The 27,773-nt window shown below is 47.4% G+C and overlaps 1 protein-coding gene across 1 annotated transcript in view; it reads right to left on the bottom strand.

Annotated features, from left to right (window-relative positions):
• Positions 1–2,627: 2,627 nt before the first annotated feature.
• The window catches only part of LOC125946979 (cytochrome P450 2C15-like), a 311,950-nt gene continuing 286,804 nt past the window's right edge, over positions 2,628–27,773 (bottom strand). Inside the window, exons 7-9 of the mRNA XM_049671232.1 lie at positions 12,112–12,370; positions 6,108–6,298; positions 2,628–2,880 (exon numbers count right to left, since the gene is read on the bottom strand). Coding sequence (XP_049527189.1) covers positions 2,678–2,880; positions 6,108–6,298; positions 12,112–12,370 — 653 coding nt within the window. The 3' untranslated portion in view covers positions 2,628–2,677. The remainder of the gene's footprint in view (positions 2,881–6,107; positions 6,299–12,111; positions 12,371–27,773) is intronic.

Raw genomic sequence — 27,773 nt, forward strand, 5'->3', positions numbered from 1 at the left:
TGCTCGCACCACGGGCAGCCGGGCGACGGGTGCAGCGCGGGCCACAGGCGCTGCAGGTGATAGGGGTTTGTGAAAGTGCCCGTCTGCAACCGCCTCAGGTCGACTGCCTGGGACCTGTCCAGCCACCCGTGGGGTTGTGGATATGTCATACGTTCTTTCCTGTAGTGTGCAAGAACCTCTCGGTACGAGGCCTGAAACTCCTCGATATCACAGTCGGCGTCCCCGTGGCCCCCGCTCCGTCCGCCGCGATTTGGGTTGTGTTAGTTATTCCTCCGCTGGGGTCCCGCACAAGAACGGCGGCTGCGCTCTGGGTGATCGCGTCGCGGCGGTTAAGTTGACTCGCGACGAGATGGGCACGCTCGTTGTGGTTGGGCGGGATGCCGGTGTGTTTTCGGCCGTTAGTATTGGTGCAGTTGCGGCTGTTGTCTGGAGATGGAGTAATATGTTTTTATTTTTTCGAAAGATGGTGAACAATTCGGCCAGTTGAGCACTAGTGATAAGCGCGATTCACATTTTAGAAGCCGCAAGAGCATGAAAACCGATTTTTTTTTGTTCACGCCTCTTCACCCCGTCCTCTCCGACGCCCACTAGCCTATTTTACAGAAATTGTGTCCTTAAACAATGCCATCGCATTATGTCTATGTTTATGTGATCCCCTTTGAATATTACTAGTTAGCATTGCAAAGAATCAATATTAATGTATAATGCTGCTTTACAACCCACAGTGTAACCTGTGTTGAATCCCGCCATCGGCCTCACACGGGAGACTAACGTAGACAAATCATAGTACACATGAAATGCGTGAGAACGACACCGGTAGCTCAGGCTAATATTAGATTTGGCGCTTATGTAGCTGCACCGGGCCGACATTGGTTTGGCCATACACGAAAACTAATATGCTTCAGTTACCACGCCAAGCCATCAGATAGAAGATTTTGCAATGCACGCTGGCAATTCACAGACGCCGCTGCTCTTCGTGGAGTGGAAACCGATACAGTCAGAATAGTCGACAATACGTACACACACAGGGGCTGGCTGGGCACGTCGCATGTTTGGGCAACCAAGATAAATTTCTGCATACTGTATTTACTGCCTCTTTGGTTAGCAGCGTGACGATCTCTATAGGGTTGAGAGACGTGACACAACATAGCGCTGACTTGTAATTTTTATTGCGCACATAAACCAGGCTCAAATATCCACGCTATGACACAACAGAGAGTACAGATGGGTTTCAGGTGACACCGTGACACGATGTTCTGAACTTTGCCTCCAACAAACGACATACACATCATGTGTCTAACTGTTGCACTTCTTTATCGCACAAAGACCATGAAGGGGCACTTACACAGCGCTCTCCAGACTTGTAAATTTCGAGCATCTCAATAATCTCTCTGGTTTCTTTACTTTTGTGGCGACTGATAATTCGTGTGCTTCCGAATATGGGTCTACAATAATGGCCTCAGAATCCATTGCTGAGATGATCAGAAACAGAGTTAGAAACATGGTTGTTCTGCTCCTTAAGTCTTTCATTGAGACAAGCATCCCGTTTGGCCAATGTATTTGACAAACGATGTCAAAAAGGGCGTCGTTTTCAAAACTGGCCAGGTATTTACGTGCTTGGCTGAAAAAGACTTATAAACATAGTGACCTCATGCAAATAACATCTATTGCGCACCTTTTACATTGACGCCGTAATGTGGCACATTGCTTTCACACTTGCATTTTGCAAGAGAGGTCTGACGGGCATCTTTCAAATTTGAAAACGTTCCGTTTCAATCTTCGCACTTTTTTTCTCAAACGTGTTTTATATATCTATCCCACAGTACAGAAGTGCTGACGTCTTCGGTAAATATGTCTCCAAGCATTATTTTGCATAACACAACTGGAGAGACGCTTAAGCTTCGCCTTTAAGAGCACAACGCGACAGCATTTAAGGGTACAACGCTTCCCGGCAACTGCAGCATATGCAACCGCAATCTTTACTGGGGAATGCTTGCAGCGAACGCTAGAACAAACGCAAGCTTTCTGGCTCTTTTTGTTTTCCTCGCACGATCGGTGCCACTGTTGCCGCGGATACTCGGAGGCGAGCGCCATGTGGTGGCGCTGCAAGGAACTGAGAGCCGCTCTTTGATTGGTAGAAACGCGACACGGCGTGCGATGATTGGTAGCAAACGTTCAATCACAGTCAACTCACAAGCAACGCCGACGAAACCGGGTTTTTTGCGCCACGGAGCCCTTAATATTAATACTATCGCTTGAAAATTTCTACTGCCACATAATTTCAGCTTGTGTGGAGTGCCTTCATTACTTAAAATGTTTAAAGAAGTTCACAAATAAATGTTAACCATTGTGATGCCAGAACAAAGGAGGGAGTAGCGCTCACACAAACACAGGCACGCGCACCCACCCACAAGGAAGCATGCACAGGAGGAGCATTTGCCGGCTATTGGGAACTTGAGAATGGCCAGAAAAATGTGAAGAACAAAAGCATTTCGCTTTATACACCAATTTCATGGAAGAAAATACATAAGCACACCATATAGACCCTACGAAGCGCTCGTGCTGTCATATTGAAATGTGTTGTGTTTTTCTGTTCAAGCCTACGGCCTAATTATAAATCAATTTCGCCGCAATTTGAGTTCTTAAACAACAGTTACTTTTGCAGCACCCGTGTGTTTTAATTGGTTTTTGATGAATCCTCAGCTTGTCGCGGCAAGAACCGTAGCTTGATGCCGTTGATGCGCAGAAGCTGGGTTTCTAGAGAATCCAGGTCGTACTCTAGTGGTTTCTCCAGCAAGATGCGATATTTCTGCAGAAGGTGTGTGATCGCAAGAAATATCTCCACCGTTGCAAACATTTCTCCAGGACATGCTCTGCGGCCTGCATACGAAAATTGCATAATTACAGGAAAGAAACTGCACAACCGATAACCAACAATAGAATACCCGCAATGTGTGTCCAACAGCGTAGATTTTATTGCTACAACGAAAAAAGGTGCCAGACGTCTGCGACACCTTCGGCTCTGAACTTATTTAATGCGACAGCAGCATTCTGTACCAGCGAAGACCAGCATCGGATTTATTCTTGTTCTAATCCAATGTTTATGTTACGTATTTCCACAATGGGGGATGCGCCAAGTGTCGGATGGATTAGGACATGTTGAATACATGCGTGGAAAAGAACTTTAAGCTGTAAATTAGCAAAAACTGACAAATTCAATGTAACAGATGTGAGAACAAAATGGTATATCCTGAACTGAAATGTACTGGGGAATACTAAAGATAAAAAAGTGGATTTATCTGGACGATCATTTGGAATCGATAACAAAGTCATGGACCGTGGTGTAAACATCTCTATGAGAGAACGCGAGAGTCAAATCTCCATACTGTGGAGTTTTACTGAAATTATCAGATATTAATCAGTTTTTCGACAGGAAACTTCTGTTCTTTTGTAAGCGGTCTGCTTCTTTATTAAAGTTATGCATTCGCGCAATACAGGAAACTGTACAAGAATCAAGAGGTTACAGCTTGGTTTGTTACGGGGGAAGAATGCGGTCACACACACAAAAAAACATAATTCAAACTGAAATTTAAAAAAAAATGTTATTGTAATATTTAAAAGGTAACTCTAATTGTGTGATAGGATAATGTATGTTCTTGCTTTTCATTCTTTGTGATGGACGGAACATCCTTTCTGTATGATATATTCCGGAGTTCGAACTACGTACATGGACAGACTTAGGCTCTTTCAGACTCCCGCTGTCTATGTAGGCAACATTTACTTAGGTAAAATCAACAGAATTCTCGAGTGTTTTAGTCACAATTGTTAGGCTAAAAACTTATGCTAATCTTTTTTTCTGTTTGTGGCAGTTGAAAATTTTGCAATTAAAACATATTTGATTCCGATACCCTTGGTACAACCTGCTTATGTTTTTGTTTCTTTTGTGAAAAACAGCCAGTTTTTTGTTTCCATCGTTCAATAGGACAACTTTCCAGATTCTACGTGTACGACCTGTATGACTTGTATGACTTGGCTGCGTTGTGGTCTTTCAGATTACCTTGAAATCTGAACTGAAATCTGAACAGTGGCGTTGTAGGCGTCGCCACCTCGATAATGGAGAATATTAAACCCAGGAAACATTGTGCAATATTAGCGGCCAGGGAATAATGGATAGCATTGGACAGTTTTATCAGAGCGTCGCTTACGCCTCGCTCCGCTCAGATTTCATGGACTGAGACAATGCAGCAACCTGCGCAGATGTCACATTTTATAAGCGCGACTTGCAACACGATGTCGACGCGTAATCAGCTCGACTTCCAAAGAACCAAGCCGCCACCAATGCTCTGTTTCAGAAATCAGGTGCAACTCGGTGGAAACTACGCAAGAAGCTCGAACACAACAATTTATCACTCCGCGCGTTCCGTCAATGCTTTGCTGCGCGTTCTGTCCGTGTTGAGTTACTGTATATGGCTCCCGCAGGGAGCCGGGAGCCATATACAGTAACTCTATGTCCATGCTTCGTTGCTTGCCAACGGCGTTTGGTCACGCGAGCGTGCACATGAGGCTGCCGCGACGAGCTGCACATAAAAAAAGCAAGTAAGAATAACAATGAAAAGCAAATTGATCGGAAACAAATTATTAGCAGCCGTACACCACAGTTTGTTTGCTCCTAAGTGCTAAAACGTTTTTCATTCAATACTGAGTCCACATAAAGAATAGTTTTGCACAACTGTGGTAAGCCACTGCTAGAAGTATATCTAGCCTCCACAGCATTGCACCTGATGTCTGAAACGGAGCGTAGACGTGTTCTCACGCTTCGCTCAATGGGGAGCGAGTGCAGCGATCTTCGTTCCTTTGCCGGCAAGACCATTGTGCGCATGCTGGTCTGAGCAGAGCTGACCGTAAACGCTCAGCGAAAAAGCTCTATTAAAGCTGATCTACGCTCGAGCCTCACACTGCACCGCCAGCCTGCCGCAGGCGTGGAGTAGTACGAAAAACTCCACATGTCAAACACCTGTGCACTAATTTCCCTTTACACTGTGTTCGCATATGGAGTGTAAACGGAAATTTGTGCACCAGTGTGCGACATATACGATGCGACATATATGGCACATATGACCAGTGGGCGACAATATGATCCCAGTTTATGGAAGCGTAGTAAACGAAGCGTCGCATCAGTCTCGCGCTGAAGCCCGCAGGAGCAATGTTATCCGGACGCGCCATATAGTAGGGAGAGCACCGATTGAAACGAATCACTTCACTGATACTGAGACAAATACTAACTCATTGAAAGCTTGGGCTACCCCAAGAACATTACCTAAAGTATGTGCCCTACTTAACGGACGCTAAGCAATTCGCACTATAAGGCATGGACCTGGCAACGGTGAGGTGTGCAACCATGGGCTGCTAGCATATTCCTCTCGAAGACTATACCAAGGGTACCACACCATGGGTTGCTGCGGCGAGATATGCTTGATGCTGTGGGCAGACATCTTCGCATGGCAGCAGACTAACTTGAGATACTTTCTTTGGCGTTGGAGAACAGTGCGACCCTGCTTAGACACGATGCTCGTTTCTACATTCACGTATGCGTTGAAACAGTGCTTTAAGCTGGACCTATAGAGTCACTTGAGGATGCTCAAATAAACTCGATAAAGTGAAGAAGCGGAAGCGTTGTAAACGACCGCAATGTGATACGCAATGTGAAGCTTGCGGCGTTCTACATTATGACCGACAAGCACATGGCGCCCACTAAGCGAGCACGCTAGTGAAGACGTGGCAAAAAAAGAGACAACAAAGTGCCATGCAAAATATTATCGTCAATGCCAAGTTGTACATAATAGATCAGAAAAGCATGACAACACTTTTTCATGTTCATAATTAAACTCCGTCGTTTCGTTAAGCCTATAATATTCCGTGAACATGTGCAAGACACTATATTCTGATACTAACGACGCTTCTTATTACTAGAACAGTGGCACTCTAACTGACTTGATCTAGTGAGAACTGCCTAATAAACCTGAACTTAAGGATAGCCAGTTGTGTTCTGCATAATGTACAGTTCCGTTCTTTCTTCTGATGCAACGTATCTCCTACAAATTTCTTACCGACTGAGAAAGTAACCAGATACTCCGGCTTGGGCGCAATGATGCTTCCATCTTCGTTTAGGTAGCGGCCGGGGTCAAATTTCGCCGGGTCCTTCCAATACTTGGGGTCATGGTTCACTGCCCAAATGTTGGGATAAACAACTGTACCCTTGGGTATGAAGTAATCATCGATCACCACGTCTTCCACGCATCTGTGCGACACAACGAGAAAAGTGAGCGCGCCACATGTGTAAGCTGTACATCTCAATCGCTCAACAGAAACATCCACCTTACGATCGCGTCACATAATCCATTAATAAGGGCAAAATATACTCAATACGTCACCACTAGCCACGGTGTACACCTAAGTTATCTCTGGTGAAGGTGCATATGTTCTTTGTGTTTCCTTCGTAGCGTTGTGGTGTCTCCGGCAAATTCGCGTGTGCCTCTCGGTTCCTGGGATTGCTAAGAAATCAGACCTGTCACCCTTAGCCCTGAAGCAGTTGTCCCTGCTTTGCCTACACAAGTCTTATCTTGACCGAATACATATTTACACGGACGGTTCCACTAATTCCAACAGTTCAACCGGAGCAGTGGTTGTTCCATCGGACGCCGTCTATTTGCAATTTAAGTACTCTCACAACACCACGTCGACAGCAGCAGAACTTGCGGCTCTTCAAGGTGCAATCCATTACGTGCTCCAGCAACCACCAAATCGCTGGGCCATTTTCTGCGATTCGAAAGCAGCCCTACAAACTCTGTAGTTTGCCCTACGTCACGGGTTACAAGAACAGCTAGTGTACGAAATAAGACAAGCTCATCACCACGCGATTGAGAAAGGACACATCTTATTTCAGTGGTTACCGAGCCACTGCGGAATTGTTGGCAACGACAGCGCCGATGAAGCTGCTCGCTCGGCTCATCAAAAACATCAGCGAGTGCCTATACCACTCTCAAGAACGGACGCTGCGCGGCAACTTCAATCACTTGCTCGCCACATCACACTTCAAAGATGGAATTCACCAGGTTTCAGCAACTCACGCTTGCATTCTCTTGACCCTAAATTGCGACTTCGCCTGCCACCTGGACTCTCCTGTGGTGAAGCAGCTTTACTATGTCGCGTGTGGTTGGGCGTCGCATTTACAAATTCCTATTCATTCCTAATAGGAATGGTCAACAGTGCGGCATGCAATTTGTGCGGCTGCGATGAGACGCTAGAGCACCGTCTGTGTCATTGCCCAGGTTTTGACGCTCAACGACGGATTCTTCAAACTCAACTCAGCATGTTAGATAGCAGAGTGCTGTCAGAGGAAAAGATTCTGGGACCATGGCCTACGCATTCCTGCATGCGAAAGGCCGCAAAAGCTCTTCTTCAGTTCTTGAAGGAGACTGGACTATATGAGCGCTTGTGACAGTGGACCTTCCTCTGCGACTGACTGTGTGAATAACTGACTCTTTATGTGTTTTTTTTCGTATTCTCGCTCCTTATCTATTCTTCCCCTTTCCCTCTCCCCAAGCGTAGGGTAGCGAACCGGGCACGTCCTTGGTTAACCTCCCTACCTTATCCTTCTCGTTTCTCTCTCTCTCTCTTCGTAGCGTCATTTATGTTTATGCTAGTGGTTCGTTCTTTCGCCTTTACCCGCTAGCATCGTGCAATTTTTTAACTCCTTTTGTGTTGTCTTGCTTGTTCTTCCCCTGAAGCAATAATTTTTCTGGAGCCTGTGGGGTTATTCAATAAATAAATAAATAACTACACAAAGTGTAAATAAATAAATACGAATATTACTGTGTAGCTGTGTTGCTGTGCGTTATGACTTGCAAATAAACTCGCCTAGTGACGACAGCGACGACAGTTAAGAGGGTCATTTGGTAAGCGCTGACCCACAACTGTCTTTTTTAGAGCAATACGTGTTATGGGCTGACTTTCCTGGTCGTTCTTATTTGCGCCGATATACGCCGGTGCCATCACTGTCATCATTAAATCCATTGCTAGAAAATTACTTAAAAGAAAAATTCTCACTCATTCGCGAGCAGTGTCAATTGCAACTAACGAATTTGCAGTTGAGGATTCTATTTAAGGGGCCTTATTATGTAATAATAAATGAAATGAAGAAAATGAATGCACAAGGAGCTATTTATAATATTGGTAGCACCAATTGGTCACATTTTGTGCATTGCTCAATAATTTCCATTCCATACTTGCAATTTATTGCAGCGCGTATGACAACGTATGCAAACATGACAATCGGATACAGCAATACCGGGTGTCTCGCAAACACTTTCAAAAAAATTTAATAGTTGCCTGTGGCACATAACACAATTCTAGTCCATGAGCTGGTCTACTTGAGGCGGACATACGTGCACAAAAATTGAAACGCATTGCCAACTAATTAACAAAAATGCACCAATTAGGTTTTTAACTGGTTACCGTATCGCACGTATTGCATACAAGTCCGAGTTAGTGGCCAAGAAATACCGGTTGTCCTGCTTGCTATTCGGATTTGGTGGCCTGTCTCGAACCGTTCACCTGTCCTGCCCTGCGTGTGTACCTGGTGGCCTGCTGTCCTGCATTACGTTTCGGACAAGGTTTGATATGCTACCAGCGTGCTACGCTCATCATCTGCGGTAGCTGCCTAACCTCTTGCCAGCTGACAACTGCGGCCTGGTGCTCTGCCGGCCAGCTCTAGTCAACTCCTGCTGCCTCGGTCGATCAACGCTTTGGCACCAGCGTTGGCACTAGCGCCGATGTCAGGGTCAGAGATCACTTCGCTCAGTAGAGGCCTTTGTACCTCGGCACCTGACAAGGCCACCAGCTGCGCATCCTCCATAGCGACATCAATTTATTGACGTCCAATTAAAACCCTGTTTTATCTGACTCGGTACTTGGCGAGTAGCACAGTGCATACGTTAACGCGGGCCCGATTGTTTGGAGATGCATTCATAGTTGTTCGTGCTTCATCTTTTTCTTGTGACGTTGCAGCGTTTCTCTGTATATACAGTCGGAGTCATGTGTGCGTGCACTGCCGTGTCGCTTGCCTTACGATCCTGGGCCCAACACCCATCACAGATTCCCAACAGTTGTAACTTTCCATTCTCTTGGTTTTGGCTTTGGGTGCTGGAGGCTAGATTGAACAGACAGCTACGAATCGTAATTTATAGATCAATGTTATTTGTCCACTTCAAACTATATTATAGCAGGAATAGTATGTTCGTATTTGAATGAAATTTGAATACGAGCATCAGAATGGGGGGGGGGGGGCATTTTGGAATGTATCTGAGCGACTCGTCCGCTAATGGCACAGGGCTGTAGCATTTGGACTTGGGCTGTTCTTTTTTTTAAGTTGGGAGATTTGTCTGGTGGCATGCCTAGCACGCTATTCCCGGTAAGAACGGCGATAAATGAACAGATATGTGCATGGCAAAACAAAGAAACACAGCATATACAATACAAGAAGTACCTCATTTAGAGTGGCATATTTAAGTAATGTTCAAAGCACCACTTTCAGCAGTGACCGTTTTGTGTTAGCATCGTTCGGATGAATGCGCTGCAGACGAGCACGACGGATCCTGCCAAGGCCACACACCATGATAAACTTTCGCACACGGTCTTTACTTGCGCACGTAGTAGCTAAGGACTCATATTCTTTACTAAGTTTTAAGACCTAGGGAATGTACAATCGCATCTAATTTGGCTGAACTTGAACTCCTTAGTGCACACTAGGACACTTTACGTCATTCTTTACGTTATCTAATTGCAGTGCGTCGGAACGAAACGAAAACAAAAACGAAAAACGATATGTTTGACCGGAATGGAAGCGTAAACGAAATGTTATTTATTATTTTGTTTTGGATTGAAACCAAAATATTTTTTATCAGTTTTCGGTTCAAGGGGAAGTTGACAATCCAAAAGAGCCGTGTGTGTAATCTCGTGTGTGTTCCTCATCTGTGCCTCTCGTCTAAAATGTTGCGCATTCCAACTTCTAGATATATGCTATACCAACACGCCCAGTCCTCAACCTCTCCGAGATAACCGACGTCAGGCCACGTCGGCATCAGCGCGTATCTCAGGGGTTCACATTATATCTTTGACAGGTATAGTGCGGGCGATAGGCGGTCACGAAAGTAATCGAAGCAGGCCGCTCGGTGCACTATGAGATCGGCATCCTAGCAAAACCCAGGGCTTGCGCGCTGAAGAGCTTATCGTTTCATTCTCTACGCGTACAACGCTTTGTTAACGATGTTTTATCGTTCGTGTATGCTCGTTTAAGTTAGTTTTATCGGAACAGCAGCCTCGCGTTTCGGCAAGTACACAGATGACGTGCTGCTTCAGAGATAATGCTCAGTCCCTTGACTCGAGGCACTGAGCATGATCTAACAATTCGTAAATCCCTTATTGAGAAAAACAGTTTTTATCGCTAATTCGTTTCGAAAATTTTGCATGCGAACCAAAACCGCTAGGAACCGTTAGCGGATAACCTTATTTTGTTCCGGAGTGGAACCGGAACGGAGCTGTTTTCAGTGGGACAACACTAAAACCAGAACTAAATACATTTCGTTCCGGCACCATGTAAAATCGGATGGTACACGACTCTGGATCGTCACTGGCACATGCTTTCAATGACTTCTTTTGCACAACAACATGTCCTAAACACCGACGCAAGATAAAGTGTCAATTTTTAGTTGAGGGAAAGAGAAGCCCGCATTCAGATAGGGCCAGAATATGTCGTTGACCTTATATGTGGACCATTTACGCATATTTATAATCTCTTTTTGTCGTTCACTCGATTTCCTAAATCAATGCAGATTTAGGACAGCCCAATTTTACTTCTTCTAGTGCTTTCGAAAAAAAAATCGGGAAAATATTGTATAGTCGTATTCTGATAGTTTGATCGTCATATTTCCTAGTAAGCTTTCAACATCGATTGCTTTAACGTATGTCAACGGAAAATGTTTTCTTAACCGAAAAAGAAATCATATTTAAAGCATTAACCGACAACAATGTTTTGCGCAGTATACACATTGACGTTCCCCCCTAAAGCATTTGATTTTTTCATGCACCTTTGGTTAGCAGCCAGATGACTGAAGCAGGAAGTGGGAGAAAGGACAGAAAAGAGAGCTGCCTTGCAACGATTTTAGGGCGCACACTGAACGCCCGTTTGCCTTGCTTTGAGTGCACGGGGAAGATATCCAGGTGGTCAAGATTAACTGGGAGTCCTTCACTACGACGTGCTTTATAGAAAGAACGTCATTTTAGCGCGTAAAACTTCAGAATTAATTTTTTTTAATTTTCTACCGATGTGTGTGGGCAACTTTGGTCGTTCATTTCAACCTAAACGCTCATCATCTTTGTTGCGACGTGCGAATGCGGCAGGAGCACGTTTCTCGCGCCTCGTTGTCTTTTAGGAAGAGAGTGCGCTGATGCAACGCCACCCAGAGAGCACAAGACCCGTTCACTCCGATCTATGGCGTCATGCTACCTGGCCCGAAATTTCCATTGCCAAGCCTGGCGTGACGAAGCAGTGACGTGTAAATCACCACTGCTTACTTGGGAGCAACCTCATTAGATTCTACGGCAGTTGTGCCGGGTAGCAGGACGTAATGGATCGGAGTGAGCAGGCCTTGTACTTTCTAGGTGGTGTTGGCTCAGCACATGTAGCACAGCCACACAGCAGCAGAAGGCACTAAAACCAACCGAGATATCATCGTTATTTCAGCCAATGGTTTCTGCCTTCAATTTTGAGACGCATTGCTCCCTTCAATTTTTTTCCATCCTCCCTGCCTCCAGCGTTTAGCTCGCGGGAAGATGGAGCACAGCAAGCAGTCCTTCTTCGCGGCTCGCCCTCGCTAGCTTGCCCTCGCAATCGAAGCCCATCACGTGACCACCAACATATGACTCGAGGGCCAGCTCATTCTCCTCGCACTTCGACTTCTTTGCAACAGCACAGTGGCGACGATGGCGATGGCGCAAAACTGCCAGGAGTGTCCGTATATAAATGCTATCGAAATAATAATAAAAAAAACTTACTCTCTAGGCGTTCCGAGGGCTGAGAACTGCTGCCATCGGAAGACTTCCCAAACGCAGGCTAGAATGAAGGGCAATTGCGTGTGGTCGTCCCAAGTGGGCAGACGGTCTCTTCCCACGACGTCATCTATTTCTTGCTGCGCTCGAGCTTGTAGAGTGTCGTGGTGTTTGGCAAAATTAATCAGGTGCATGTTGATGGAAATTGTCGTGCTGAAGGTACCACCAAGTAAGAAGGAGTTGATGTTGCCGACAAGGTAATGGTCTGCATAAACGTAAAGCCATTAGCAACTTGCTTTACATACGGGTTATCTTGGCATAATGCCATACCATGAAAGAAGACACGTACTATACGTCCATGAGTAAATATATTTTATGTTATGCCTACATTTGGTGAAAACATGGACACGTATTTGTCCTGTAGACTTAGGATAAGCGCATTATTCGAGATGGGTTGTACGGAGATTCGCATTTTCACTCCTAGAACACTGAGAGATTGTGTCTAAATTGCTGTTTTTACAGCGTTCCCAAATACCAAATACCAGAGTCGGCCATTAGGAGCACGGACAGATACTTTGCCTGCTGCACTATTGAACGTCAAGAACATAGGGGCAACATGTCACAAAAATCTGAAAGTGCGAAATCAGCAATTTTTGTCTGTCATAGTTCTGCAAGTGTACTTTGCACAGCAACGGAACGGCCGGATTAAAGGAGCTAATGAAATTTTGGTCACAACGTTGAGGAAGATCCACGTTGTGTGTATGGGAGTGCCATTATAGCGAATAATTGCTCAAATATCCTTCGAAACAGGAAGTGATGCAAAAGGTGACTTCTATCTACCTACGAGGTTTCGCAATGATATACAGACATGTGTGCAATGACTACGGTGTTTATTCATCATTGTTTTATGCCTATGAAGAAACTGCAGTGATCAGTAAAAAAGTGACTTGGTTGCAACTCGCAGCGGGGCTCAACTCTAGTCGGGCAATGCCGGCAATGTCTCCTTTCAGGGACACATTGCCTAAATATAGTCCTAAATATATAGACCTAAAACTATAGTCCTAAATAAGGCCTAAATATAGTCCGACGTAGCGTGAACGCGCGCACACGTTATGTCACGTTGGCGAAAACAACAGCGGCTATAGTTCGACCGATGCTTCGACGTACTGGCGCCGCCAACGTAAACGGACGCGCGGCCAATGCGCTCCGACGCGCCCGGCGTCTGATGACGCGCGCCCGCACGCACGCACACGCACGCGCGCACACACAACCACACACACACACACACACACACACACCGACAACGTCGGCCTATAAACGCGCCTTAATACTCTCTTGTGGTTTGACCTCTAGCTCTAAAGGTGAAAACTGTTGAGTCGCCGACGGCTGCCCGAGGTGGGATAATGAAGCTTTCGCTTCGAAAAGTGCATGCCGAATTTTATATCTTGCCCCTTCGCGCACGGTAAGCAGAAGCCTCTTCAATGACGAGTTCTCCCAAGCCGCCCTGGTGAAATTATTGTCTACAGAAGACGCTCGTACCCGCTGAGACTCCGCTTTAGGAAAACATAGATTTTACTGACTGCATGAATGTCTGGACTCAGTAGCTTTAATGGCGTACGTTTTAGAAGAAGAAGCCGTTCGATCAGGACCGCGCATGGGCTCCCGCCTCTACATCGCTAAACTTCCGGATAATTGTCATCGACGCCGCCACAACCAGAAACTCAACTCCTTACGTCGAGTTGAACACGTGCACACCCAAATCTACACTGTGAGTCTCTTGCCCCAGGAATTACCTGACTGGAATTACCTGGAAGTGGCGTCCCCCCAGTTAACCCTAACGACGAGTACGGCCGATCGCCATCTCTTGCCGCACTTCAGCGCTAGGCCTAGGAGAGCTTAGGCTTATCTCCATAGAGGTCTGGCCGAAGACCTTGACCCATTCCGATGAACCCATGGCCACCAACGACGGTACCGAGATGAATCTCGAGAACCCACAAATCCCACTTCCTGACGAAGTTGACGGCGGAGACTGGCTCACTGTTAAGTACGGTCCGAAAAAAACTTCAACTCCCATCAATCACCCTCTTCAACCCCAACACCCATCGGTCTCCCGAGTAGCCCGACTCCCACCGCTGCCCCGAAACGACCTCAAGGTCATCATCCACCCCCGAGAGGGACTAAACCTTGCCACATGGACCACGCCGCAGGTTGCTGAAGGCATCAAGATGGCATGTCAGCACCCCACCACTGAGCCCGTACGGACCCTCACTGTAAGAATTGACCCAGTACAAAACATCGCTATAGCTAGCCCACCATACGAAGAGCTAGCTATGAGCATCCGTGACCTGACTACAATTCATCTGGACGGTCGAGAATTAGCGGTCACGGCATACGTGGCGGCACCCGACAGCACCGTCAAAGGGGTTATTAATGGCATTCCCGCAGGAACTCCCACAGACGTCCTCCTCAACAGACTATATGCACCTGGTAGAAAAATCTTACACGCCCGGATGCTTGGACAGACCTCCGCGGCAGTGATAACATTCACTGGCAAGAGTGTACCCTTCTACGTGCGATATTACAGCGGTGAAGTACGCTGCAAACCATACAGACCAACGACACATGTCTGCCGCATGTGCCACCAAGTAGGCCACCGGACCGATGTATGCCCAACGCCAGAAGTCAACGTGTGCCCTCACTGTGGTGCACGAAACCCCACTCAGGACCACCCCTGCTACCCCCGGTGCGCCCTATGCCAGGCGTCCCATCCTACGGCTTCCAAGGAGTGCCCTGATAGACTGAACACACCCCTATCATCACAAAGGACCAGCCGCCATGACCACTCACGATCGAGGTCTCGGTCATGCCCAGGCCAGCGACGGAAGCGTTCCTGCTCCAGGTCTTGCTCCTGCTCGCGGAACCAACAGGGAGCGACCCGGAACCCCTGCGGACCTGCTACGCCGGGATCACAAACGGTGAGCTGGTCAGCAAGGCTATTCCCCTCTCACACAGCCCCGCAAAACAACACCCTCTAACCACATCTACACCCAGCACCCACCCCACACATTTCTTTCCCCAAATACAATACTGATATTCAACAGCAAATTCTAGCTGAGCTACAGGCTATCAGAGAGGAGAACAAACCCCTCCACGAAGAAAACAACAAACTTCGCACGGACATTGCAGAATTATACGCCAGTCGTACCGCCAGTCAGGAGTCCGCACCAATAAGCACACTCTCATCACTATCATCTTCGGAGAGTTCTGACCCATGCTTCTCGCGGAATCAGCAAAACCGACAGAAATCGCGCAAGTCGAGCAGAAAGTCGATGCACTGCAATAGCAGATGCTAGCCATGCAACAAAGTATCCAGCAACTTGCAAATGCAATCGAAGAAACACGGCTCGCAAAAGATCAGCGACATAAGAAGGTGAAAACAATGGCACAACAGGAAGTAGAGCAGGGACATCCTGCCGGTCCACCCGTAAGCCAAGATGAATAGCAAAGCCAACCACAGCAACGAAAACCCACTCTTAATCTGGCAATGGAATTGTCGCAGCTACAAACGCAAGCACGGATCATTGAGACAGTACATAATTAACGCCAACACGGCAGCGAGCGTGATCGCACTGCAGGAAACAGGCACACACCCAACTCAAACCGGCTACAACACACATACTACCACGCCTTAAAGCCGCGTGGCCACACTTATAGCTAAAACGCTCACTACAATACAACACACAGTAGACGGCCGTGATGTCGACCGCAACCTAATTGAGATCCTACCCCTCCAAAGAGGCCGAAAGAGCCTTTTCATACTAAACATCTACAGCCCACCCAAGCAGAAGCAGACCAAGTTTGACTACTTGATCACGAAATCGATTACCATAGCCAAAACCAACAGCCTACTTATAGTAGGCGACTTCAACGCGAACGTTTTAGATCACCAGGCATGGGGCTAGACGACAGCCACATCAAAAGGCACTGCACTCCAGTATATGATACAGCAGCACGGTCTCACCATCCTCACAGATCCCGCATACCCCACAAGTTTAGGAAACAGTGTCTCTAGAGATACGTGCGCTGACATCACCCTCACTAAAGGGATACAACAAGCCACCTGACGCAACACGGAGGAAACCCTGGGCAGTGATCGGGCAGTGACGTTACGCATGCACGCCGCCCGATAAAAATAACACTCACAGATTGGACAGCTTTTCGCAAAGAGCGAGCGGATGACTCCTCGAGGGCTATTGCGGATCTCGAACAGTGAGTACGAGAGCTCCAGCAAGACCTAAACAGACATTCAAAACACATCACACTCACCGCAGATATTACGGCAGTAGACCCGCACCTTCTTCACTTGTGGGAGGCCCGTCGAGGCCTTGTTAGGAGATAGAAGTGCCAAAAACATAACCGTAAACTGAGACTACGTATAGCGAAACTCACGGCAATCGCAGAATTTTATGCTGGGGAGCTTACCCGTCACAACTGGCGACAATTATGCAACAAGTTGCAGGGCACTCTTTGCATGGCCAAAACATGGTCGCTACTACGCCATCTTCTTGACCCCACGCAAAGCAAAGCAGTCAGCCAGCAAACAATTTAACGTCTCCTCAACAACCATCCGGGTTCTGACGACGACATCCTGGAAGAGTTGAGGGCGCAGTACATAGGAGATTTCAAACCCACACAGGGACCCCCTCCCACGTACAGCAGAGGCGACAACCACGACCTGGACAAGCGGATCACCATCTCTGAGGTGCAACAAGCAATCCATGCACTGACACGAAACACCACCCCAGGCCAAGGACAAAATAAATAACAAGCTCCTGCGCAAACCATATGACGGCACCATTCAATCACTTACTGACCTATCTAATCATCATTGGGAGGCGGGTATGCTACCAGCGGATGGGACGCACGCGGACATCATCCTCATTCCAAAGCCAGGCAAACCCTCCAGCTTAGAAAATCTTAGACCAATATCACTGACTTCATGCCTAGGTAAGCTGCCAGAGCACGTCATTCTGAACCGACTTCAACCTTACCTAGAATCTAGTGACTTGCTGCCCGAAACGATGTTCGGATTCCAGCCCCACCTTTCTCGCCATGACGTTCTCCTTCAACTGAAGGAACAAGTCCTTGAACATATTTCACCACACAACACCAGAGTGATCTGAGCGCTAGACCTTGAAGGCACTTTCATCAACGTGGCTCACAATACCATCCTTAGAAACCCAAGTCTTACCAACTGTGGTCGTAATACTTACAACTCCGTAAGCGCCTCTCTAACCAACCGCACGGCCACAGTAGGCATTGGCTCACTCAGAACCCCGACGTTACCTACTCACAACAAAGGAACCCCACAAGGTGCCGTTCTGTCACCCACCCTTTTCAACATTGCTATGATGAAGCTACCTGATAAACTCAATGCAATACCAGGAATCAGGCACGCAGTATACGCCGATAATATCACTACCTGGACCACCACTGCAAGGAGTAAAACAAGACGCACTCCAACAAGCGACTGACGTCGTCCAGCATTATGCAAGAAGCAGCGGTCTCCGATGCTTCTCCGAGAAGTCAGCACTATTAGCCGTTCGACAGAAATCCCGTAGAAAACTCAATGAAATACCCCACATTACACTCACCCTCGACGACGAAGAAATACCCACTGTAAATCGCGTCCGCATCCTCGGGCTCCACATACAATAGGACGGCGGAGGCGCCTACACCATCCAACGTCTCAAGCAGAACACTTTCCAAGTCATGCGAATGGCACTCGCATCACCACCAAACAACACGGCCTGAAAGAAGACGACGTGGCCCAGCTCGTCCAGGCCCTGATAACCAGCCGCATCGCCTACGCTGCCCCGTACCTTCCCCTCACTCCCAAGGAGAAAGATCAAATAGACATATTCTGCGGAAAGTATACAAGCAAGCGCTCGGCGTACCACCGGGAACAGCCACACTCAAGCTCGAAGTTCTAGGAGGCCATAACACAGTAATAGAAATCATAGACGCCCACCTCACAAGCCAACGAGAACGCCTAGCCCTCACACCAACAAGCAAGAAGCTCGTAGCGCGCCTAGGCTACCCAATACAGGGCCGAGGCCACGAAAAATCAATCTATCTGGCCGCCAACATACGGGAGCATATCAAGGTAGCCGCCATCCCCAGAAGCACGCACCCGGAACATCATGCCGGTCGTCGCAAAGCTCGCGCAAGGACTCTTCAAACAAGATAGGGTAACCTCCCAAACATACTATACACAGATGCCACGCAGTACCCCCGAAAAGCAGCCATGGCAGTCAGTGTTGTCGACCATAACCTTCAAGAGGTGGTCTCGATCACGGTCCGCACTGCCAACACCCTCGAAGCGGAGGAGACAGCCATCGCCTTAGCCATCACCTCTAGTACAACCAAAGAACACGTTACAATTATTACCGACTCTCAAGCAGCTTGCCTAGCTATGCCAGAGGCAGAATATGTTCCATCGCCGCCCGACTTCTCAAACAAGCCTCTAAATTACCAGACGTTGAAATAATTTCAGTATGGACTCCAGGACACGAGTCCCTTCATGGAAATCAGCGTGCGCACGCTGTAGCCCGATCTCATGCCACCCGGGTGCCACAAGAGACGGATACGGTCGCATCTATGGAGCCTGTGCCTTTACAATACAACGCCATATTAGAACACCACGAATTAAACAGATGACAATACCCACCCCCGCACAAGACCCTCTCACGCGAAGACGCAGTAGCATGGCGACAATTACAAACCAACACATACCCTAATTTAAGCAGATTGCACGCAATACACCCTGTTCTGTGCTAGTACAAATGCGGCCTTTGTAACGACTACGCATCACTATATCACACCACATGGGCATGCCCCAAATTACAGGTAGCCCCACATATACCCAACCCAACACCCGAGCAGTGGGAGGCCGTGCTGCCTAGCTCGGACCCTCGTGACCAGGAACAACTGGTGCGGCGGGCCCGGGAGACAGCAAGAGCCGCAGGAGCCCTGGACTGAGGGCACCTCCCAACACAAGCAGGAAGACGCCTGCTTATTTTTTTCTCTTAATAAATGTTTTTCCTCCTCCTCCGCCTCCTTGGAGGTGAAATTCGCCATTTCTAAAAAAATCCAATTCAATCCAATCGACTTTCTATCGACAAACTGCACTGGCTACCAATTACCTAATGAAACTTGCGGGTTTTCCCGTGCCAAAGTTATATACGAGCTTTGAGAGACGCCTCTGTGGAGGGCTCTGAATTGGACCAGCTGGCATTTTTATAAAACCCAACCGTAGCACCAAAATGAACACCATTCCGCTCAGCGCCAGCGGAATATGACGGCCGCTTTCAGAAATCGAAGTCGCGATCTCGTCTTTACCAATTGAGTGTCATTACACGCTGCTATCGAGGCGAGTTCGCTGATGGCTTCGTCATGAGCACCTAATAACTGGTTCACAGATAGATCCGCTGCCTTAATATTGTCTTCATGTGCGTAGTTTTCTCTGTACTTGTGTGTCCACGTTATCTTATGCCCTCTCTTCACTTATAGCACTGACTGCACATTTGACACAATTTTCAGGAAGAAAGGTCACAAGTACACAGAAATTTTCGCCGGGAGACTCTTCCCCAACAAGAGAAGAAACAATCGGTCCAGTTTTCCTAAATTTGCACCATGCGTTTCATATTTAAATGATAAAAAGTTGGAATAGGCTTAAACTTCATCTTTAAGAGTGAAACACGATAGCGTTATCGTTCAAAATTTAGAAGATCTCGTGTAGTGTCGTGCCTTCGCAACAGATGGCATTGCCGACGTGACGCAGGTCACATGCGACACTTGGCGCCACAGCGCTCTTGTATAAAGTTACGATCGTGGGAATAAAGGTTCTTATCGGCCTGGAGCCGGCCTGCTCATTCCATGTCGCTGGGCTGGCGACACGAAAATCTTGCGACGAGGATGTTTTCCAGTGGGATTTCGCCACCGCCCCCATTCATTGACACCCCTGGCACACCGGCTTTGCCAAGGCCTCGCTGGATACACCTATCTGATAATTTTTCGGGCGTGCGGAACGACCGAACTATCCGCACCCTGCCGCCGCGCTCATTGCTGCACTGTCTTCGCATCGAAGGACAGCAAATTTTCGACGCGCGTCCGCCGAGTACGCTGCAAACCAAGATAGAGCAACCGAGTGCTGCAGCTGCTGCCACGTCCACGTCACATGCCGCCGCCGTCACAGAAACCGCCGCAACTGCTGGAACGCAGACGCTGCGGCATGACGGAACCGCAGAAGCCCCACGCTTACCCTACGAGTTCGACGTGGCCCTCGAGATGCTAACAAGGCATTTCGCCGCCTCTTGAAACATTCGCCTGCAATGCCACCTATTCCGTGAGCGTCGCCAACTGCAGGGGGAGGCCATCACTGACTTCGCCATCACACTTCGCGAGTTGGCGGCTGTTTGCGATTTCGTTACTCAAGCCGATAAAAATATGTGTGAGCAGTTCGTAGCCGATGTCACGTGCCCGCGGCTCCAGGAGACATTGTGCTCGAGGGTAACAAACCGACGTTCGATCATGCTGTCCAGATAGCACCTCTGCGTGAGCGGACACAACGCGAATCCCAGGCCTTCGCCAATCCAGTGCACCGAATTCAGCAGCAGTTACGGCAGAATCTACCCTGACAGGGCCGACTAGAGGATTTCCCCGACAACGAACGAGTACAGACTGGTCTGGTACAAAAGGAAAACATCCATGATTAAAATTCATGTTATGCCATGTGGGACATCTCTCTTCGGCCTGAATGCGGTTTAAGCCCTCAACCTTCGCATTATGGGAGAAGAATTGCGCCGCCTGCACATGTGCACGGAGGGCCATGCTGAAGTTCCCGGCATGAGCCCCGGTTTTCAACCTCGAAGCGCCACACCAAAAGCAGCGCTAGGCCCCCCCCCCCCATGTTTGGCACGCCGTCATTACTATGGATCATGTTTGGCCATTTGTTTTTGCCTGGCTCGTGACTTGTCACAGGCGTGCAACATAAGATCATGATGAAACCTCGATCACGCCAGTCTCACAGAAGCTAAGGCCCTACCTTTTTCTGCCCGCCCGCCGCTCTCCGACGAGATCAAGAAGCTACTTGCAGCAGATGTTATCGTGAGTTAATGCCTCCGAGCAGGTCTCTCCATTCCTACCAGCTCGCAAGGCAGACGGTAGCATTCGACTGTGCGTCGATCTACGAGAGCCTAACAGAGCTGTAGCAGCAGATAGCTATCCCTTGCCTCAGATGGAAGAACTGCTCCATGCCCTCAACCCTGCACGCTGCTTCTCCAACGTGGACTTTGCATCGGCCTACTAACAAGTTGTGCTCCACCCAGAAAGCAGAGACCTAACTGCGTTCATTACGAATGAAAGCCTTTTCAGGTTCAAGAGGGTCTGCTTTGAGTTGGCGTCAGCACCGGCTGCATTCCAGCAGATCATGACGAAGATTCTTGAAGGCTGCAAAGGACGACAATCTTTTTTTGGGAAGACTGAGAGCGAACACACGCAGAACCTGAAGCAAGTCCTTGATCGAATAGCGGAAGCTGAGCTCAAGCTCAACGAGAAATGCTTCTTCAAAGCATTTCTTTCTTAGGACATCGGGTCAGCTCAGAGGGTATAGCACCACTCCAGACCAAGGCTGACGCGATAGTTAAGGCTCCGGCGCCTACAGATGCAGCCACGCTACACTCTTTTAACAGCGCAGCTGTTCAAGCCAGTTGTAAAAACTGCGCGTTTTACGATATTATCATCATCAGCATTATATCGAGTGTCGTGGTCTTCTTCCGCAGGTGGCTCGTTGGCGCACCTCGGTTAGCGATCGTACTCATGCTCCCGCGTTCGTCGTCGTCGTCGTCTTCTTCCACAGTTGCCAGCGTGGCTGCTAATCTTTCCAGTGTGGAATTTCACTTCTCTTTTGTCGTCGTAATGGGGGAGGCAAAGCTTGCACTAGGCCGCGAAAATCTCGAGTCACAACGAAGCTGGCCGATCGATTGCGTCATCTGGTACTGTAGGGCACTGCACGGGCCGATTTGAGCTGCCCATCGCTGGGCTGCCCGCCTGAGCCCGACCAAAAATTTTTTGGTGAGACCCGGGCCCGGCCTGGAAATAATCTACGTTACCCGCCCGGCCCGGCCAGCCACCCCTTTACCTTACGCCTGAGCCCGGCCCCAGCCCGGCTTGAAACCGGCCCGAACCCGTCCCGAACCCGGCCGGAACACGGCCCGAACCCAGCCCGAGACCGAAAAGACATGTTTTTCATAGTCGAGACTCGCGAGGATAACCCGCTGCACGTTACATGCACAATCACAAGAAAGTCTGAGCCCGGCCGGGCCCGCGTCAAGAACACATGCCGTGCCCGAGCCCGTGAAAAAACTGCCCTACCCGGCCCGGCCCGGCGCACGTTCCGGGCCGGGCCCGGGCTTTCGCGTAAACCTGAGCCCGTGCAGTGGTGCAGGTGGAACCAGTGGTTCCACCTGGTAGTAGCTAGGTGGAACTTGGCTATGTCAAGGTTGGGGATTTGGTTGTATCTAGAATCAACTTGTTAGAAGCTAGGTTCGGCCTTCGCTATGCCTGAGTTGAGCTTGGGTTTGCCAGGTATCTCTTATGTTATGATGGGATCGATCGGCCAGCTTCACTGTGTCTTGAGGTTTGCGCGGCCTAGTGCAAGCTTTGCCGTTTTTTTAGGGCCAGTTGAATACTGTGCCAAGTTTGTCTCACGACTGGCAGATAAGGTAGATCCAATGCGCCGTCTAGTACGCAAATACATAACATTCGACTGGGACGACGCCGCTAAAGAAAGTTTCACGAGGATAAAGAGACTCCTAGCATCCCACAAGGTCCTGCGAATGTGTGCATACCCGTCTGGGCGCCGTATTGCAACAAGTGGAGGGGTCCCACATGCGAACTGTGGCATTTGTATCGCGAACATTAACAGAGACCGGCTGATAATAGTCAGCTGGAGAGCGTGAAGCCCTGGCCTGTCAGTGGGTCTGTGAGAAGTGGCACGTTTATCTGTGGGGCCGACCGTTAACCCTATTGACAGGTCACCAGGCTGTGCTCGCCTTGCTCTCGTCCCGGAGCACAGGACAGCGGCCCCTTCGTATCGCAAGGTGTACTGCATGACTCCTGCGCTACAACTTCAAAGTCCAGTACCACAATGTTGCCAGTTTTGGCTATATATAGCCAAATTGGGCTATGAGAAAAAAATGTTTGGCGTCGACTTGGACGAGTTGGCTATGTCTCTATATTTGGGCTACTGAAAATCTGTCACTTGGCTGCGTTTGGGCAATAAGTGGCGCCCTAATCAACGCTCCAGAGGTGGCTCTGATCGGGTAGAAGCAAATCTCGAAGGCTGCGTTTTAGCTGGCTGAGCCAGCCGCGTGACTGTGCGCATGTGCGTGTGCTATATTTATTTATTTATTTATTTATTTATTTATTTATTTATTTATTTATTCAATATACCCCCAAAGGCCCTCATGATGAGGGTATTACATGGGGAGGGGGGAGTCACAGGCGCGCAGGCACTGGTCATAGATTATACATCATATTAAAGAACAAGACAATATAACAGAAACAATATAGAGTGACACATAGGTAATATACAAATTAAGTCACAATTATTTCAGAGAAAACATTAGTACATATTGGGAGAACATAAGGCAACTGCAATGAAAAGCAAAATAGCAAGAAACATCGAAAACACTGTAAAAGTCGCAAGATAATAATAGTAAGATTAGTTGACAAGTCGTGAGCGAATTAAATCTTGAAACTTAGTCAAGTCAGGTTCCGTGGCAATGTCTGATGGTAAGGCGTTCCACTCTGCTATTGTGCGCGGTAAGAATAAATATGCATAATGGAATGACTGGCAGTTAATGCGTTTGACTTTGTATGGATGGTCACGACATGGAAAGAGAACTTGTGGTGACTGAAAGAAATCGTCATGAAGTGATGGATGGTGATAAAGCTTATGGGAAAGTGATAGGCGAGAAATTTTACGGCGAAGTGCTAAGGTGTCCAACTCAGCTTTATTCTTTAACGAGGTGACGCTGGTGTAACGTGAATAATCTGACAAAATGAAACGCGCAGCACGGTTTTGCAAGGCTTCGATGTTATTGATGATATAATGTTGTTCGGGATCCCAAATGGCAGACGCGTATTCTAGTTTAGGACGGATTAATGTTGTGTATGCTAGTTTTTTAACAATCATTGGGGCTTCTTTTAAGTTATGTTTAATAAGTGCGAGTGCACGGTTAGAAGAGGCAAGGGTAAGATTAATATGATTATTCCATGATAAGTTTGACTGAAGATTGATGCCAAGGTACTTGTAAGTTGTGGCGAGTTCCACGGCGTGGTTATCAAGAGAGTAGGTGGTTGGAATTCATGGCCTATTGGTGAAAGACAAGAGTTTAGTTTTGGAAATATTTAATGGCATTAACCAATTAGAACACCATGCACGTATTTCCTCCAGGTAAGTTTGCATTAAGTGATTATCAGTGTTACTTGTTACGCATCAATAAAGTACACAATCATCTGCAAATAGTCCGATTTTCGATAACACGCAACTGGCTAAATCATTAATATAGATTAGAAAGAGTAAAGGTCCAAGTACGCTGCCTTGTGGAACTCCCGACGTAACATCAGCATAAGATGAGTTAGAATTGTTAACTGATGTAAACTGAGTTCTAGATGAGAGAAAGTCGGTGATCCATGCAATTATAGTAGGGTGAATGTTAAGCTGTGAAAGTTTAAGTAACAACCTATGGTGTGGAACACGATCAAATACCTTGGAAAAATCTAAAAATATTGCGTCAACTTGAAACCCCGCGTCTATCAGTGCATGTGTGTCGTTAATAAATCCGGCTAGTTGGGTTTCGCATGAAAACTCCTATTCGAAAACTCCTCATGACCCCCCCCCCCCCGCCTTTCCTTCCCTCTCTGCGCTGTTGTCTGAGCCGGTGGCTTTGATCTTTGAGGCACTTAAACTTGCATCCTGCTTGACCGCTAGGCACCCGATCCCCGGGCATCGGGATGAACCTGCGAGTAGTGGGTTTTTCACAGCAAACTGTACTAACATGGCTATGCTCAGGAAGGGAGAGCAATAACATAAGGTCGGGGCCGTCGGGCGATCGTGGCGCAGACATGAAAGAAGGGAAGCACGGCTGGAGTGTGGTCATGACCATGTCTTCCGTATGAAGTACCGCGCCGGGCACAGCTTTCGAACTACCCCACTTTTCTGGCGCGAAGCTTTACTGCCATTTTTCTTTTACTGCTTGATGAATTTTTATTCGTGCGTAGATTCGAGATTCATTTCGATTGATTGGACGTAAGATCGGATCCTCCTCAGGGATGAGAATTAAAACAAGAGGAAGTGGGCCAAGTATGCGGGAACGTATTAAAAATAATGGGAGCAAGACCCCGAGCCAAAGGTGGGTTCTATTGCTTTTACTTCTAGATGGTTTGCCCATAACGTCATAGATGCAGATACTCATTCTGCCAATATCGAAACATGTTTGCCACAATGACATCAGAGCGCCACTTCCCATGAACTTCACCCACCGTGTTAGCTTAGCTTGTGAGGTGTCGTGCTGCTGGCTCGATGACGCGGGTTTGATTCCCGGCCACGGCGGCCGCATTTCGATCAAGGCGAAATGCAAAAACACCCGTGTACGTGTACGTTAGAGAAACCGAGGTGGCCAAAAATAATCCGGAGTCCCCCCACTGCGTCATGCCTCCTAATCATATCGTGGTTTTGGCAAGTAAAACCACAGCAATAATTAGAGTTTTAGAATAGGGGCATCAAACGTATTGGGCCCCAAAGAAATAGCGTCAAAGCCACTGTGCATGCGCAAGACGGAAACTGTGTTTGGGTTTTGCATCGGGAACGCTATTTCATCGATTTAGGGGGAGCCCCAAAAGCTACCTCAAAAGCTTTCGTCAACAAACATGGCGGCGCCCATCGAAGCGACGGCTCTAACGTAGCACAAAACTGGGCTCGATTGGTGGTAACACGTGAAGTTTGTAAGCTAGAATAAGTGATTACGGTTATCGCTTTCTCTCAACTAACATGTGTAATGAAGATTGATTCATTATACGCCACTGATTCTGAATGCAATTGTCGATTTCATGGCTCGTAGGCCTATCACGGATTGACTTGGCTGGTTGAAGGTGCGTAAAGTTGGTTAGTCAAAATTAAGCGCAACAAGCTGCATGCTGCTAAAAGAATAACTTCTAAGTTATAAATAAAGGCGAAAACATGAAAGTCTAAATTACTTTTCTTATAAAATGGTGTATTTTATTTTATTATTTATAACAGCTTTGACGCCATAGTAACGCTGCAAATGCAACACGCTATCCGCCAACGCAAAACTTCTATTCCAAAACTCCTCATTCCTGCATGCCCCAATGCTAACACCCGCAAAGCTCTTTAGGGCTCCAAACTTTAGAGGCCCCTATAATAAAACTTTATAAGCCATCAACATTTTTTGCTCTTCACTCTAAAAACAAAGAGAGTTCCGGGAACTGTCTTTGAGGGATTATCTGCTTGCCCCATATTTCACTCCCTTTTCAGGAGTAAAACGCATACATCTCGGAGACAGTACAGCAACTCCCTCGGACAGAGTATTAGTACTCCTCCTCAACAGAGTGCTAGAACTCCTTCCAGCTACGAATACACCACCCCCAAGAGTAATAGCACTCCCTCGAGCCGAGTGCTTCTACTCCCCCGAACAGAGTGCTTCTACTCCCCCAAACAGAGTGCTTGTACTCCTCCCAATAGAGTGTTTGTACTCCTTCAGGCAGAGTGCTGGTACTCCACCCAGTTGTGCGAAAGCACTCGCTATGCAGTGCCACCAGAGTGAGGCAAATATCCCCGACACCTACATGTCGGGGATATTTGATTCCTTCATAAGGAGCTCCTGCACTCACGCTTGGTGAATTGGATTTGATGTTTAGTCGCCGAGTCACTCGAATGAAACATATTTTTCTTAAAAGGTCAACATTTTTATTGGTCAAACAGTCACAAGGCAAACTGAGTAAAATTTCGAAACATACAGATACACATAAAATCCGATTACACGGATTTTCATGAACTTTACAACACATATTGCAATAATACATAAACATTTTCTTTAACATTTCATCGCTAATGCAGTGAGAAATATTTTTTTTATTTTCAAATGACATTTTAAAAAATGAAAGTATGCAATGTAAAATCAAACAAACAACAAACATGCGCAAACTTGCGAACTATTGGCACTACGATTGAAGAAAAAGATGCACCACATTACTGGTCAGAAAACGCATTTCGAGCACTAAACTCGTGTACTTATATACAATAGGTTATCAGATGAGCTGCTAAGCATGAGGCTGGTAAAGTAATTTGTGCAGGAAAAGTTTTTTCATGCGCAAATTACTTTGAAGACAGCAGCTCGTTTGATAACATCCTATGTAGCGTATGGATGCTCCTGACAGAGTATACAGTATATTTAGAAATGTGTTGTATATTTTCGTGTAACCCGCACCGTCTAGTTTTGGTTATAATATTTCACATAATTATTCATGCATGTGCTGCACCCCCTTTTATCTAAACGCGCATCTTCCCGTGGTTGTCCAACACT

This window comes from Dermacentor silvarum, chromosome 7 (genome assembly GCF_013339745.2).
Source record: "Dermacentor silvarum isolate Dsil-2018 chromosome 7, BIME_Dsil_1.4, whole genome shotgun sequence".
In the NCBI taxonomy this organism is placed as follows: domain Eukaryota; kingdom Metazoa; phylum Arthropoda; class Arachnida; order Ixodida; family Ixodidae; genus Dermacentor; species Dermacentor silvarum.